This window comes from Salvelinus fontinalis, chromosome 4 (genome assembly GCF_029448725.1).
Source record: "Salvelinus fontinalis isolate EN_2023a chromosome 4, ASM2944872v1, whole genome shotgun sequence".
Taxonomy (NCBI): domain Eukaryota; kingdom Metazoa; phylum Chordata; class Actinopteri; order Salmoniformes; family Salmonidae; genus Salvelinus; species Salvelinus fontinalis.
This window is the reverse complement of record NC_074668.1, coordinates 8,916,627-8,933,238: the sequence shown is the minus strand read 5'-3', so window position 1 is coordinate 8,933,238 and position 16,612 is coordinate 8,916,627. Positions and strand designations below refer to the sequence as shown.

The 16,612-nt window shown below is 43.3% G+C and overlaps 1 protein-coding gene across 1 annotated transcript in view; it reads right to left on the bottom strand.

The window, feature by feature from the left end:
- Nucleotides 1-100: 100 nt before the first annotated feature.
- The window catches only part of nipbla (NIPBL cohesin loading factor a), a 46,832-nt gene continuing 30,320 nt past the window's right edge, over nucleotides 101-16,612 (bottom strand). The window contains exons 28-48 of the mRNA XM_055918692.1: nucleotides 15,796-15,898; nucleotides 15,293-15,391; nucleotides 14,939-15,085; nucleotides 14,487-14,621; nucleotides 13,614-13,712; nucleotides 13,405-13,458; nucleotides 13,170-13,278; nucleotides 12,684-12,814; nucleotides 11,445-11,585; nucleotides 11,061-11,154; nucleotides 10,692-10,846; nucleotides 10,443-10,533; nucleotides 9,800-9,973; nucleotides 9,232-9,422; nucleotides 5,885-5,992; nucleotides 5,415-5,615; nucleotides 4,717-4,863; nucleotides 3,401-3,771; nucleotides 2,890-3,064; nucleotides 2,481-2,666; nucleotides 101-1,022 (exon numbers count right to left, since the gene is read on the bottom strand). Of these exons, the coding sequence (XP_055774667.1) occupies nucleotides 669-1,022; nucleotides 2,481-2,666; nucleotides 2,890-3,064; nucleotides 3,401-3,771; nucleotides 4,717-4,863; nucleotides 5,415-5,615; nucleotides 5,885-5,992; nucleotides 9,232-9,422; nucleotides 9,800-9,973; nucleotides 10,443-10,533; nucleotides 10,692-10,846; nucleotides 11,061-11,154; nucleotides 11,445-11,585; nucleotides 12,684-12,814; nucleotides 13,170-13,278; nucleotides 13,405-13,458; nucleotides 13,614-13,712; nucleotides 14,487-14,621; nucleotides 14,939-15,085; nucleotides 15,293-15,391; nucleotides 15,796-15,898 (3,265 nt within the window). The 3' untranslated portion in view covers nucleotides 101-668. The remainder of the gene's footprint in view (nucleotides 1,023-2,480; nucleotides 2,667-2,889; nucleotides 3,065-3,400; nucleotides 3,772-4,716; nucleotides 4,864-5,414; nucleotides 5,616-5,884; nucleotides 5,993-9,231; nucleotides 9,423-9,799; nucleotides 9,974-10,442; nucleotides 10,534-10,691; nucleotides 10,847-11,060; nucleotides 11,155-11,444; nucleotides 11,586-12,683; nucleotides 12,815-13,169; nucleotides 13,279-13,404; nucleotides 13,459-13,613; nucleotides 13,713-14,486; nucleotides 14,622-14,938; nucleotides 15,086-15,292; nucleotides 15,392-15,795; nucleotides 15,899-16,612) is intronic.

Here is a 16,612-nt window from a genome sequence, read left to right as displayed (position 1 = left end):
AAGCGATTTGCTACGTTTTAAGGGTTCCAAGCGGCACACAATGAGCATATGTTTCGTTTTCAAACAATTAAATAAGTATTTAACACTTTAACAAGACAAGTGACAAAGAGAAGTAGAAAATTTATTGCAGTATTTGTTCCACCATAAGGACTAGGATCCCATTGTTCTCTTACAACTAGGGTGACCTTATACAACAAAATCTACCTTTACAAAATATCATCCTGCAAGTAGCCCACAGATACTGCATGCGTGGCTTGAAATATAATAAATTATACCCAGAAGACTCTGCCATTTAACAGCATGGACAATTAAAAGTAAACAAAAATCAGATCTCAGAGAATATCTAAGCTAAAGAAAGCCACCGGGTACTAGTTTAAATTCAAAAAACACTTTAATAAGACCATCAAAAGGACTAATTTCCAACATTCACATAAGATTTTATTCTATTTTTTTTTCTTTACAGATGTTTTTTTTTTCTGAGATATAAACATTTGTAGTTTTCTGTGTTAAACCTATAATACAGTGGGAGTAGAAATGAAACAACTAGGTTCTGCTGCACAACAGCGAAGGAGCCTCCAACAATGTTTTAGTAACATTCCCTCTGGTTTGGCGGTGGGTGGGTGGATGTGATCGTAGAAATAGGGGGTGTTGGTTCAATGCAGGGTTCATTAACTGGAAGTCCCCTCCTTGGCAGCGTACAGTGACCGTAAAGTCTGCGCCACTTTGTTACTCAGTTTGTGGTTACTGGTCAAGGCGATTTTTTTGTAAATGATGTCAGACTCCTTAATAGTGTCCACCCAAGGCACCGTTTTGCGTCCGTCCCGTTTCTTGGCGTCGGCCCAGGGGCCAGAGTAGGAGCCGGACATCCAGTGCACGCTGTAGCCTGTGCTGATCTTCTGGATGACCCGGGCGAGCTGCGGACGGTCCTTGTGCTTGGGGCAATGGATGGCGATGACGTCCATAGAGTCCACACTCTCGTTGAGGTTCCCGGGGTCCCCTGAACGTCTCGCCCGCCGAGAGGACTGAGGAGAGAAGAGAATAGGCGGTTACATTCGAGCTCTAGCCTGGGTACATACAGGAGTTTATTCGGGCTGGGTTGCAGAGCTATAAATATTAATCTAGGGATTAAAGATACCAAATTCCAAGATTAGGCTATTAAACAGTATACTTTAGTGCATCTTGGACGCTTTACAGTGCCTTCAGAAAGCATTCACACCCCTTGAATTTTTGCACATTTTGTTGTTACAAAGTGAGATTAAAATGAATTTAACCATCTTTGTCAACGATATATACCAAATACTGTTAATGTAGAAGGAAAATTCTAACTTTTGTAAAACATTCATAAAAATAACACTAATATATCTTGATTAGATAAGTATTCAACCCAGAGTCAATACATGTTAGAATCACCTTTGGCAGCGATTACAGCTGTAAGTCTCTAAGAGCTTTCCACACCTGGATTGTGCAACATTTGCCCATTATTATTTTCAGAATTCTTCAACCTCTTGTCATACATTTTCAAGCATATTTAAGTAAAAATTGTAACTAGGCCACTCAGGAACATTCACCGTCTTCTTGGTAAGCAACTCCAGTGTATATTTGGCCTTGTGTTTTAGGTTATTGTCCTGCTGAAAGGTGAATTAATCTCCGAGTGTCTGGTGGAAAGTAGACTAAACCAGGTTTTCCTCTAGGATATTGCCTGTGCTAGTAGCTCCATTCAGTTAATTTATTCTGAAAAACTCCATGGCCTTAACAATTACAAGCATAACCATAACATGATGCAGCCACCACCATCCTTGAAAATATGGAGAGTGGTCCTCAGTAATGTGTTGTATTGATTTGCCCCAAACATAACACTTTGTATTCAGCACATAAAGTTAATTTCTTTGCCGCATTTTTTGCAGTATTACTTTAGTTCCTTGGTGCAAACACAATGAAAAATGTGTTATTGTGTGCAGGCTTCCTTCTTTTCACTCTCAATTAAGTTAGTATTGTGGAGTAACTACAACGTTGTTGATCCACTCAGTGTTGTCCTATCGCAGCCATTTAAACTAACTGTTCTAAACTCATGGTGAAACACCTGAGCATTTTCTTTCCTCTCCGGCAACCGTGTTTGGAAGGACGCCTGTATCTTTGTAGTGTAATTATTAACTTCACTATGCTCAAATGGTGTACTATTTAGGCTTGCCTAAACCAAAGGGGCTGAATACTTATCGACTAAAAGACATTTCAGCTTTTCGCTTTTAATTTATAAACATTTCTAAAAATGTATCACTTTGACATTATGGGGTATTGTGTGAAGGCCAGTGACCAATTATTATTATTTTTTTTTTTTAAATTCATTTAAATTCATTCCATTTTAAATTCAAGCAGTAACAACGAAATGTGGAATAAGTCAAGTGGTGTGAATCCTTTCTGAAGGCTCTGTATGTATTTAGTGGTAAAGGCTGGTAAAGGAAAAGCTCGGCTGTGGGTCTCACCCCAGGGTTTCTCTCATCTTCGTCACTCTCGTCATCCTCATCGTACTCTACTGGTGCAAGATGCCCGTGGCCAGCCCCTCCAAGCAGTGCGTTTATGGCTTTGTTCCGGATGTTGGTGCTGGCCTGTGCTGCCTCGCCCTCCTCGTCCTCCTCATCTGGGTCCAAGTGTTCCATCAGGGTTTTGAACTAGTGGGACAAGAGAGGCAGAGGATTATCGGGTCATTCCATGTGCACGTTTTTTTTGTAACATCCATCCACATTTTCTTCCAATTCATACATTTGTGCTACAAAAGTAGTGAAAACTTGAAAATGTTGAAAAGGGACCTGAAAATGACTAGCTACAAAGTAGAGGCAGTAGAACTCTGTCTGTGTTTGGGACACGCAGGTGGTGCCAAAGCCTAACACTCACATCCAGGTACTGCTTGACTATCCTCGTCTTGATATCGTGAGTGAACACCACGTTGGCCCAGTTGTTGGACAGGAAGTCGATGGTCTGTCGGGGCTTGAAGTGGACGTTGGTTTTCCTGTTCACCGCCTTGTCGTACACTTTGGCCGACTCAGTCGGTGAGTACTTCTGGATTTTGCTGCAGACAAGGAGAAAGTGAGTCAGTTGTCCATTGTGCATTAATTATCTGAAGTCTATAGCCACATCAAATCAATCAAATGAGTGATCAAGGGGAGTTCAAAAGGGGTTTGTCATAGCCAGTTGACAATCAATTAATTTTTTAAGAGATTTTGCACTCCGAGATTGCGCATTTGAAGCTGGGTTCAAATACTACTAAAAATAATTTGCTTTAGCCTAACAGGAGTATTTGAAAGGATTTAGAATAGTATTTGAACCCACGTCTACCTATAAACCTTAGTAGGGAGGTCATGTGTGATGCACTTGTAATTGGTTTTATATGTTACGTTATATACACCTGTCTGAGAAGCTGTACAGGTTCTTGAGGTGCTGTTTGAGCACGAGGAGCAGCAGGATGCCCTGCGAGGCGTTGGCAAAGTCCAGGAGCGGCGTGGAGTTCTCAGGCAGTCGCCGCATCACCCGGTCCACATCTTCCACGTCCAGGTCTTCCAGGTCTAAATCCGACTCAGAGCTGGGTTCCTCCACAGCCACCGGCCTCCTGGACTTCTTAGGCCGCCGCACCACCTCATCATCATCATCAGGGTTTGAGTTTTCATCGCTCCTAGGGGAGTCACAGGTCTCCTCGTCCTCCTCCCCGCCAGAGCCGTTCTTTGACTGGCGCTCCTTTTTAACTTTGGGCTCGCGGCGCCGCGGCTCCTTCAACAGAGACTGGGGAGAGAATGAGAGCAGGGATTCTGTCAGCAAATTGTCTATTTGTGTGAATTCTAAAATGGGTACTGTGTGTGTGTGTCTTCACAAGTATATTTGATCATGTTAAGATAGGCTGAATACATTACATTAACAATGCTTTATCTGATAAAAACTAGGTAATTGCATCCGCCGTGGAGCCCAGTTTCATAATATTACCATATGTCCTAGCTGCCTGTCGTAGTTTTGAAGTAATCACGAAAAAACAGGCCTTATTTTAGGGAATTATTCACCCTGCCAGCTCCCATTAGTTCTATTGAGCAGCGTGGCACCAACTTGCCTTCCAAACATTCTATTAAACAATAAAAAACTACTCATGGAACAATGGTTGTCCCATTATTTCCTATCGGGAAATATAGGCATGTCTGTATTTCGCCAAATATCTCGCAATGTGTATATGAGTATAGATTTTTTTTACACTTCATAGCATTTTAAATCATGAGAATCTCCTCTTTCTAATTATGTAAGGCTGGACAGTGTATTCCGTTGTCATCAAACGCTAGACCAGAAATAGTCAGAAGTTGCCATTTTTTCCCTACTTCCTCTTTATGCAGACATAAGCACACTTGGCACCATCGAGGTGGGGAAGATTACTTTCAACACAAGTTATTTTTCAGTTCCATCCTAAGAACAGATTTTAGTTGTAAAATAAAAAAGGACACATTTTTTGGTGCCATTTAGGCTAAATTGAATTTTAAGCATCACTCCAGTCAAAACATGCTCTGCGAACGTTCCATTCTTTTGCTATGGGCTCGTGCTAGTGTTCCAGCTTAGCCAACGTTCTTATGCCATTTTCAGCCTTGGGTGAATTTTGACTAGTTCTATTGTCCAGCCTAGTTAAGAGCGCAAAGGTTTGTGTGTGTGTGCGTGTGCGTGTGTGCGTGTGTGTGTGCGCGCGCGCCTGACCTCTTTGAAGGTCTGCAGCAGGTTGCTGCCGGACACAGACAGTGTGATGTCTATGTGGTGCATAATGAAGAGGGGTTCCTCCTGGCTCTGGTAGGGGAAACAGGCCAGGTTGTCGGCTATGAACAGCAGCATGTTCACGTCAGTCTTCTGTAGAGGCACAAGATAAACAAACCATCAGTCAAACGCGCATACCGGAAAACACACATACCAACAACACACACGTTCACACTCATATGCTGCCGCTACTCTTTTCTTTAATCCTACTCTTATCTATCCTGATGCCTAGTCACTTTACCCTGTCTTCATGTACATATCTACCTCAAATACCCTGTATGTAGCTACACATTGATCTGGTACTCCCTGTATATAGCTCCACGTTGATCTGGTACTCCCTGTATATAGCTCCATTCTTGTGTATTTTATTCTTCGTGTTCCTATTTTAATTCAAATCTAACTCGGCATCGTTGGTTAAGGGCTTGTAAGCAAGAATCTCTCTGTAATGTCTACACCCGTTGTATTCTGCACGTGACAAATAACATTTGACTTAAAACAATAGTAATTTTCCTTAGCCTTTATTTACACAGGAAGCCTATCAGAAGGGAGACCTGGCCAACGCCGTAATAAAACATCAACATAAATCTAACTAGCAAGCAAATAGTGGATTGATAAAGAGGTGGGGTTGGGATGAGGAGACTCACGGAGCTGTCGTCAAACAGGTTGAGCAGGGAAATGAGGAAGGCTCGCCGGTGCTGCCGGTTCCCTCGGACCATGGAGAAGAGGTGGGCGCAGAGGGCCGAGGTGGTCTCGTCATGCCGGAAGCCTCGGATGATGCTCTTGCGGGACGCCATGATGGCCTGCTGCACCTGGTAGGACATCTTCATCCCAGCCACTGCTTTCATCTGTAGAGGGGAGACGCGTCGTCAGCTAAAGCTGATAACACCAGGCCCAAATGGCACCCTATCCCCTATATAGTGCACAACATAAAACCAAGGACAACAGAGCTCTTGGTCAAAAGTCGTGCACTATATAGGGAGCCATTTATGACGCATCCTTTGGTCACCCGGTGAGGGGTTCAAGACGCAGGGTTAACCACCTTCGAACTGTATGGGAGTTGGAGGATAAATGGTTAAACGTTTGAGGTGTGCTACCATTTAGAGGATGGACTCACGTGAATGAATCCGGTGTACTTTTTGTCGATCTCCACCAACTGCTGGTCCGCTTTGTTTCTCATACTGGGCTCGGGGTCCGTTCCCATGGCGATGAGGTACGGTACACACTGGAGAAAAGACAATGTCTGAGGGAAAAACATCCTAACAGGTCCGAGGGAAAACATCCTAACAGAGGGTACGAGGGAAAAACATCCTAACAGAGGGTACGAGGGAAAAACATCCTAACAGAGGGTACGAGGGAAAAACATCCTAACAAGGGGGTTTGAGGGAAAAACATCCTAACAGGGGTCCGAGGGAAAAACATCCTAACAGGGGTCCGAGGGAAAATATCCTAACAGAGGTTCGAGGAAAAAACATCCTAACAGGGGCCCGAGGGAAAACATCCTAACAGAGGGCCCGAGGGAAAACATCCTAACAGAGGGCCCGAGGGAAAACATCCTAACAGAGGGCCCGAGGGAAAACATCCTAACAGAGGGTCCGAGGGAAAACATCCTAACAGAGGGTACGAGGGAAAAACATCCTAACAAGGGGGTTTGAGGGAAAAACATCCTAACAGGGGTCCGAGGGAAAATATCCTAACAGAGGTTCGAGGAAAAAACATCCTAACAGGGGCCCGAGGGAAAACATCCTAACAGAGGGCCCGAGGGAAAACATCCTAACAGAGGGCCCGAGGGAAAACATCCTAACAGAGGGCCCGAGGGAAAACATCCTAACAGAGGGCCCGAGGGAAAACATCCTAACAGAGGGCCCGAGGGAAAACATCCTAACAGAGGGCCCGAGGGAAAAACATCCTAACAAGGGGGTTTGAGGGAAAAACATCCTAACAGGGGTTCGAGGGAAAATATCCTAACAGAGGTTAGAGGAAAAATATCCTAACAGAGGTTCGAGGAAAAAACATCCTAACAGGGGCCCGAGGGAAAACATCCTAACAGAGGGCCCGAGGGAAAACATCCTAACAGAGGGCCCGAGGGAAAACATCCTAACAGAGGGTTCCGAGGGAAAACATCCTAACAGAGGGTTCCGAGGGAAAACATCCTAACAGAGGGTTCCGAGGGAAAACATCCTAACAGAGGGTCCGAGGGAAAACATCCTAACAGAGGGTCCGAGGGAAAACATCCTAACAGAGGGTCCGAGGGAAAACATCCTAACAGAGGGTCCGAGGGAAAACATCCTAACAGAGGGTCCGAGGGAAAACATCCTAACAGAGGGTCCGAGGGAAAACATCCTAACAGAGGGTCCGAGGGAAAACATCCTAACAGAGGGTCCGAGGGAAAACATCCTAACAGAGGGTCCGAGGGAGAAACATCCTAACAGAGGGTTCGAGGGAAAACATCCTAACAGAGGGTTCGAGGGAAAACATCCTAACAGAGGGTTCGAGGGAAAACATCCTAACAGAGGGTCCGAGGGAAAACATCCTAACAGAGGGTTCCGAGGGAAAACATCCTAACAGAGGGTTCGAGGGAAAAACTCCTAACAGAGGGTCCGAGGGAAAAACTCCTAACAGAGGGTCCGAGGGAAAACATCCTAACAGAGGGTGCGAGGGAAAACATCCTAACAGAGGGTGCGAGGGAAAACATCCTAACAGAGGGTGCGAGGGAAAACATCCTAACAGAGGGTGCGAGGGAAAACATCCTAACAGAGGGTCCGAGGGAAAACATCCTAACAGAGGGTCCGAGGGAAAAACATCCTAACAGAGGGTTCGAGGGAAAAACATCCTAACAGAGGGTTCGAGGGAAAACATCCTAACAGAGGGTTCGAGGGAAACATCCTAACAGAGGGTTCGAGGGAAAACATCCTAACAGAGGGTACGAGGGAGAAACATCCTAACAGAGGGTCCGAGGGAAAACATCCTAACAGGGTCGAGGGAAAACATCCTAACAGGGTCGAGGGAAAAACATCCTAACACAGAGGGTTCGAGGGAAAAACATCCTAACAGGGGTCAGAGGGAAAAACATCCTAACAGAGGGTGCGAGGGAAAACATCCTAACAGGGGTCAGAGGGAAAAACATCCTAACAGGGGGTCAGAGGGAAAAACATCCTAACAGGGGGTCAGAGGGAAAAACATCCTAACAGGGGTTCGAGGGAAAAACATCCTAACAGGGGTCCGAGGGAAAAACATCCTAACAGGGGTCTGAGGGAAAAACATCCTAACACAGAGGGTCCTCATTTTACATTAGAAAAAAAAACCTCTCCCTTTAAAAAAAACTTTTTTTAAAACACCAGCTTGATTTTGTTTAATTTGAGGGACCTTGGAGCATGTTGATTTGAACCTAATTTCCTGAAATTCTACGTAGTTTAACCAGAATTATGAATTTTTTTAGGTGGGCTATTTGACGATAATAGATAAGGAAAATAAAGATCCGATTTCCCCAAATATTATTTAGCTAACAAATGTTTTATTATGATCATTTATATGAACCCTCAATTTAATTATACATAATATTTTACAGAAAGAGATTCAATCAATTGATAGCGAGTCACACATTGCATAAAATTACTTCCCAAGCAAAGTCCAATTTCTTTGACTACTCGACTTAAGGTCATAGCTCAGCTTCTTAATGTCAGAGAGAAACCAAATATATTCCCAGCTTTTTTTGCCTAAAGCATTGCTGACTTAAGCGTAGTTTTAGATCTGTATAAACAATTGCGAATTGTATAAAACGTTTTTCAAAAACATCCTAGCACAGGGGTATTCAACCGTGTGTCTGCGGATCCCTAGGTACCGCAAGGGGTTTGAGAAAAATATATGCAAAAATTACTTTTAGAAATATGTTTTTTAGGAATATCGCTTGCAACAGAATAAACTAAGTTTGAATTACATATCTACAGCAGAAAATAGGATATACTCTTTCTAAATGTAAACTTCAACTAATATTGAGCAGATTACACTGAAAAAGCAACCGTGAATAGGCTACCCGTGCCGCTGGCTATTGGTTAAACTTTCTTGACATGGACATACAGTATGGCTAACCTTTGTTTAACAACCCAAACAGCTGCTCTTAGCAGTTGCTTTTGGAGTTACCTTACTGGCTAATAATAATAATACACTTCCTCTTCCAATAATCTACCAAATCTTTTCATTTTAAAAATGTTGATTGCTTCTCCTTGCCATCATCAAAAAGTTTTGATAGTGTATGATGGAGTCCCCGGGACGCAGGTTTGCCTGGGAGGGGGTCCCTGGGCAAGAAAAGGTTTTAGACCCCCCTGTGCTAACACACTGGTACGAGGAAAACATCCTATGGAATGGGCACTTCATTCCAATATTCTCCCAGTAAAGAAAGAATGTCACAGACAGGGTTATAGACTGCCAAAAAGATTAATTTTGTTCCAAACAAGCATTGTTTACCTGCACGGGGTGGATGAGGCCCTGGTTGAGAGTGAGTGCGATGACGTTGAGGGCAAAGTGGCGCACGCTGGACTGGGTGTGGAAGAAGGCTTCCAGCACCTGCTTGAGGTACAGTTGCATGATGGAACTGCTCATGCCCGATGAGATATCCCCCATCTCCTTCAGGTCCTCTTGCTTGGACAGCTTCTTCCCTGCATGACGAGAGACAGACAGAGTCACCAACGGCTGGAGACAGAGCAGCACACATGATAAAGAGAAGACTGCTACCAAACCGTTAAGGCTCTGTTTGACACGTACGGCATAGGATTGGGAATATTCATTTGTCACGTTAAAAGGGGCAATCTGAAAAAACATTTTGATCTCATGTATGGTTGAGTCCTTGCTTCCATAGCTCTGCCTATGAATTTGAGTGGTTATATTTATCCAGCCCCATCCCTAAACTATTCTCCAAAACAGCAGCTGGGTGTCTGTTGTTGTTTGAACAGAACAGGCTATGCAAAGGCTGTGAGACTAAGAGGGTGCGTGCGAGTGGGTTGGTTTGGCATCGGAGCAGGCGGTGGTTACTCACAATGCTGGTCAGCCTCCTGCATGCGCGAGTCCTCCTCCTGCAGATAGGTCTGCAGGTTCTTCAACACCTGGATCTTCAAGTTGACCGAGGTGCTCCTGTCGGCCAGGATACCGTTGTACAGGGTCTTCACCTCCGGGGAAAACATCTGGCTAGGGTACATGATCACCAGGAAGCCTGTGATGGAGCACAGATTAGAAGACCACGGGTGTATTCATTAGTTCACACCATAGCAAAACATTTTGCAACAAAAAAAGAAAAACAAGCAGGTCTTATTGAACAACTTCTGGTAGGTCCATCCCCATTTCATGCCGTTTGCTTTCTAATGAATATACTCCTGGAATTCATAGCGACCCAGAACATAACCGCTAACACGAGGTACCATACAACAGATTGACAATGCAGGACTGCGTTCAGAAAGGCACAACGTTGTAGAATGTTCAAATAGGCATAGATAGATGTTGGTTTGGCATAATGTAACATAATATTCAAACGTGTAGAATAAAGAATCAACTCAACTCTACTCATAACATTCTACAATGTTGGCCTACTGAACGTTGGCCCAGGTCCAATTTTAGAAGTGAGGAGGAATCAGAAGGTGAACCCAGCAGGCCATGGGGCGTGGCAGGTGGGCGTGATATTTTACCTAAGCCAATGATAGCCTTGGTCTTCACCTCCTCGTCCTCATGTTTGGTAAAGTAGAGCAGCAGCTCCAGCACCTTCTCTTTGATTACCACCTGGACAGAACAGCCCGAGGAAAAATAAGAGATTATGATTGATGTAGTCAACCCAGGTTGGAAGCTTAAAAAAGTGACTTCTTATTCCCAGTTATTTTACATACATCCATATGACTGGAGTTGCAGAGTGTGGTTTGAATTATAAATGAGTCCTTTACCTTGGTGATGCCCTTGAACTCCTCCATGTCGAACTCAAAGTGTCGACACAAGGCTCCCACGGTGAAGAGGGAGCGCAGGAGGGCCGGCTTGTTGGCAGCCAGAGCTGTACTGTTGGGATCTTCCTGGTGCTGCGTCTTCAGCTTGGTCAGAGCACCTTCACAGAACACAACATGGCTGGATTATACTAGATATTCGCTAGATGATTTGAAATGCATTGTATCCACAACGTGTGTGGCCGAATTGTGTTGTTGAATTGTCAAATCAATCAAATTCAAAAACACCAGCGTGTTGTGTCAGTCATAACACAGACAGAGCTTGAACACACCAGGAGTAAGCTGAGGAGATGGTGTGTGTGTGTGTGAACTCACCGTAGTATCTGTTAAAGCAAGACCACACAAACTTATAGTTGTGGGTCACCTTGTTGACCACGGCGCCGAGGCAGCTGACACAGTGTTGGACAACCTGGCAGAGGCCGGAAGGAGGGGGGGGGGGGGGGGGGGGGATATGTTCAGTTGTTTGGCAACAACAACACTACCATCAAGCCTAGTAAAAAGCATGAGCTCATTTTAAATGTGTAGTGCATGAGATCCAACATTCAAGCAATTTCTTCAAAATTGACAGAAATCCCAGTTGGGGAATGAAGCAGGCAATCAAGAAATAGTTTAACAAATATTTCTGGAAAAGCTAGGAATTCTGGGAAAGTTCCTGGAGTTTTTGCAACCCTATATCCAGAACACTAGGACTCTACGCACCGTCATGCCATATTTGATGATGAGTTTCATGAGGTCTTCCTCGATGGTGGTGAGGAAGGTCTCAGAAGGGTGCTCCATCAGAGGGATCACCAGCTCCAGGATCTTGGCCACGTTACAGATCACCATGAAGTCGCTGGCGTTCTGCACCACAACACAGCAGTAATACTCAGGTTTCCATACAATCTTTTTATGCGCATAAGGTATTAAATAAAATAAAATTTAAAAAAGTAATGACAGGCCTGATGGAAACAGCAAATGTGAACGGTAAACTTTCCAAATGTCGACAAAACAAAATACACTAGACAAAGTGGGATCTTCGTGTCAGTAAAATTAATTATGCGAGAAATGTCAGTGGAACGGCGTTATGTGCAAATATTGATATAATAACCATCATATCAAAGTAAACTTGAGTCACGCGATGATATGTTGTGTGGTCCTTCCACAACGTCTCGGGAAAACATGCAGTTCATTAAACTACAGATGAAATAAGTTCTGATGAACTTCACAGGGTGGTGAAAGTGAAGGATGAGCTTGATGCTACGTTCAGTAAATATCTAGGGTCTTGTTCTGGTTAAAATAATCTTGCTCTTAATAATCTCATCATGTAGGCTATACCTGCACTGTATCCGCACGCTGTTGGCTAGAGAGCACGTGCCAATACCACAGTGGGCACATTCACTATTTAACGCAAAATGTTTAGTGACAAAACCATCAGTAGAGTTGAAAATGTGATCGAAACCCATTTAACTTGTGCATTCTTTATTTAAATCGGTACGTGAGAATTTAATCGCAGGTTATTTTTATGTGCCCTACATCATCGCGCACAGCCTTCTATCCACAACTCTATTTGATGGAAAAACATCTCTGGTGGGGAATTAGCATATTATTTTTATGCAGATTTTAGAATATTCACATGAAAATGTGTGGCCAATTGGATGGAAACCTAGCTTGTGATACAATCACAATAACAATTAATACAATCACAACACTAGGGGTGACTTTCTTCACACTGTAGTCTGAAATGTGCATTTTACAATAACACCACAGAACCATCCAAACATTTCATTTCAACCAGTACCATTAAGTTCTCTCTCATTATGTGGAATTGTTCTATCGTATATACTATATGTAAATTACTTGTTAATTATTTTGCATATATATTCTGTATAGACCTATTCTACCTCCCAAGTGGCGTAGCGGTCTAAGGCACTGCATCTCAGTGCTAGAGGCTTCACTCACATTGCACTTGGTGGTCAGGTAGGGTTGCATGGTCATGGCGTGTTTGACGATGAGCTGAGCCCGGATCTTGCTGAACAGGAAGAGAGTGGTGATGCAAGACACCAGGCGGGTAGAGTTCACTCCTTTACTTTCTGAAAGGGAACAAGAATCACGTTACATTAAAGAAATCCCCTCACGGGCCACCAGTTTGAGAGCCCTGGGTTAAAGGGATAGTTCACTCAAAAACTAGTATTTAGTATTTTGTTCATAAGTCCACTGTTAATACAACCCCTCAAAGTGTGCATGTCAGAGGTCAATCACTCAAAAAGTGTGCATGTCAGCAATCAAGTTCTCAAGATGGAGAGCACTTTCAGTACAAAGCAAAAACTGTGATTGGTTTTTTGACGGATTTGTTTATGAGTGATTAGTTTCAGTGATCTATCCTTTTAAAGTGTCCTCTGGAATTGGCGGGGGAAAACTAGTCAAAACAAGACTGAGGCAAGTTACCTGTAAGAGACTCCTCGTATTTGAGGATGTGCTCCACAAGATTGTCCACGAGCTGCACACAAGCCTTCTGGGCCGGTTTGTAGGCAGCGTCTTCCTCCACTTTCAACAGCTGACAGAGGAGAGAAGTGAGCAGAAAGACAAGGAGGTTAGTAGCCCCAACGCCACTCAAAGAGATGCATTCTGGTGAATACGACAAGGCGGCGGCACTCCGACAATAAAAAATAAAGACACTTACATTTTGAAGGAGTTGCTCGAACCAATCGTAGCCTGTGTCTTTGCATGCCGTGACCTGCAAAACACATTGAGCATGTTAATGATCGCACAATCCAAGATGCAGTCGGTGTAGGACAATAAATCACAACATCTGCAAAATGACTCGTATGTAAATAATACATCAAATGATTTGAGTTTAGCTTGATGACAACAGCGTTAACGTGCACTCACCACGTCAGTAATGTTGAGAATCTTCCTGGTCATAGTGTCTTTGTCGTGGGCCGGTGTCGGGGTGAACCACAGCTTCTGGAATGTTTCGTTGACTAGTTTCTGTCATAGGGACAAGTATCACAGTTGAGTCAATACGTCACACATGGAGACAATGAAGCTTCAAGTTCTTACAGGTAAATAAAACTGAATAAAATTAAAATAAATTTTAGGTAAATGTGTATTTTATTGTCTCATTGTCTTTTCATTTTTACCTGCACTGTTGGAGCATAAGAATTTCACTGTACCCCGATGCAGATATAATCGTAGGGTACAGTGACATTCTTATGCTGTGCATGTGATTAATAAACTCATCTAATCTACTGTGTAGACAGCTTCCTCTCAGAATAGACAACTACTCAACGAGCGGACAATGCCTCAGTTAAAAAGGTCCATTATAACGTTTTGCATATGACTGATTCCAGATAGGAATATTAGTTATAGAACTGCCATTCTCATTGAATGTAAGTCAGATAAGCAGTAGATCCATTCTATGCGCCATATTTCTATGCTTCCCCTGCGTAAGTAATTTTTTAAATTATTTTTTACTTTTGTTTATGTACATCAGCTTCAAACAGCTGAAAAAACTATTTTTTGGTTATGGAAAATATACATATCCTGTGTAAAAAAATATTTCACATCAGTTTAGATGGTATAATGATTCTCTACACAATACACCGCTTGTTGTGTCACAAACTGCAATAAGACAAACATGAAAATGTTTGACTTTTAAATGATTTATATTTCTACACATTGCACCTTTAAGTCTAGAAACAATAGGGTCTGTAGTTTTTCCTGGTCAGGATCAACTCTGGGCCCTAATGATAAGAACAGTACCTTAATGCCCTCCTCGTCGTTGACCCGACGGATCATCCTCACACACATCTCTGTAATCTTGTTGAAGGTGGGCTGCTCCAGACAGATATCTCTCAGGATCTTAATCACCCTCTTCCTCACGCTGATGCCCGTGTCCTGAGGAAGAGCATGCAGAAACTTACTGACCGTCTCGTATCTCAAGTATACAACTTCAAAAAGTAAAGGCTGTACATTTTAACTGAGCGCCAGTGGTGGGTGCAATGCTTTTATTTAGCCAATAGGTGGCAGTGGAAAACAACAAATGTGCATGAACATGAGGTGAACTATCCATAAAGTCTCAGATGGATTCAAGTGCAACAACACTCTTCAGCTGAGATTGCTTTTTCAAACACTTGGGACGTGTGCGTTGCGGTGTGTGCGTTGCGGTGTGTGCGTTGCGGTGTGTGCGTTGCGGTGTGTTGCTCGGGGCTCACCAGTATCCTCTCGATAAGCATGTCGTAGTACTGCTCGGTGAGCTGGGGTCGGCTCAACACGAAGCGTCCCAGAAGCTCCACGGCCGCCTCGCGCACGCTGGTGGAGTTGTCCATCAGACGGCCATGCACCCCGCGCTGCATGTCCAACTGCACACACAGCCAGGGGAGGACAGGATTAAGGGAACACCACAAAACAAAATATATATTTTTTTGTATTTTGTTCATTCTGTCCACTGTTAACGCACCATGTCTTCCGTCATGTTTTTAAATTAGAACACATACAAAGCAAAAAACATATGATGTTGCTTACACACTGCCACAGGACAAGACTGGCCACACATAATACACTCTTACCCTGGAAAGAATGCTAGGGTCCACAGAAACCACCTCAGACAGACATTTCATGGCTTTTGTCCGGACAGCGATTGCACTCTCCCCCAGGACTCGCAAGATCTAGAGAGAGAGAAATAGGGTAATGGAAAGAGAGAGAGAGAAAGCGAAGAGAAAGAAAAAGGGAGAAGGAAAGAGAGTGAGAAAAGCCACGGTGTTGCTCATTGTTACTCACTGCCTGGCAGGACAGAGCATCATAAAGAAGGAGAGCTGATCTGAGATCAGGTACGACCCTTTGTCCATACAATGGCATTCATTATGATCTAAAAGATGAAATTGATGGAAACTAGATCTATACTCCAACTGAGAAGCATTTTGATTACGGGCCCCGAGTTCATTTAACAGCTTCAAATCAAACATTATTTAAAACCACAACTCTATACAGTAAAACCACAAAATAAAGTAAATAAATGAACAGAAAGCAATAAAGCAGATGAATAAAAACAACATGCTTGTGGGTTTCTTGCCTGGGTTAAGTAAATATCAAAGCTCTGGGCGAACGGCCTCATGGAGGCTAAGTAGCGGACGATGAGGCAGGAGTCGTCGTAGTCCACCGTGTCAGAGTTCATTCTGGCAACACAGAACCGGTTGGGGAAAACAGATTTACTATTTACATCAACCACTGGGGACATCTCCTTTCTTATTTAACCAGGTACAAGTTCTCATTTATAACCGCGACCTGGCCAAGATAAAGCAAAGTACGACAAACAGAGTTACACATAAACAAACGTACAGGAAGGAAAAGAAAGATTTCTCTATTTATGTACAGTGTGTGCAAATGTAGAAGAGTAGGGAGGAGGGTAAGGCAATAAATAGGCCCTAGAGGTAAATATAATTACAATTTAGCATTAATACTGGAGTAATAGATGTGCAGATGATGTGCAAGTAGAGATACTGGGGTGTAATAGAGCAAGAGGGTAAGTAATAATATTGAGATGAGGTAGTTGGGAGTGCTATTTACAGGTACAGTGATCATTAAGCTGCTCAGACAGCTGCTCCTTCACATCAGGCTATACAACAGCTGTGTTACAGAGACGGTTCAGCGAGGGGCGTCCGGTCGCATCGAAATATAATTCCATCCATAAATGAATAGATATTGTAGAAATATAATAGATATATAATTACAATGATTAACACTTTCACTGGGTGGTCTGACCTAGGGTTTTGCAGGAATACAGATGTTCATATCATAATACCATCCTTCTCCCATGTTTGGATATTTACACATTTGTGAATGAGAGACATTGTGAACACAACAGTTATGATGCATGCTTTTCTGCTGGA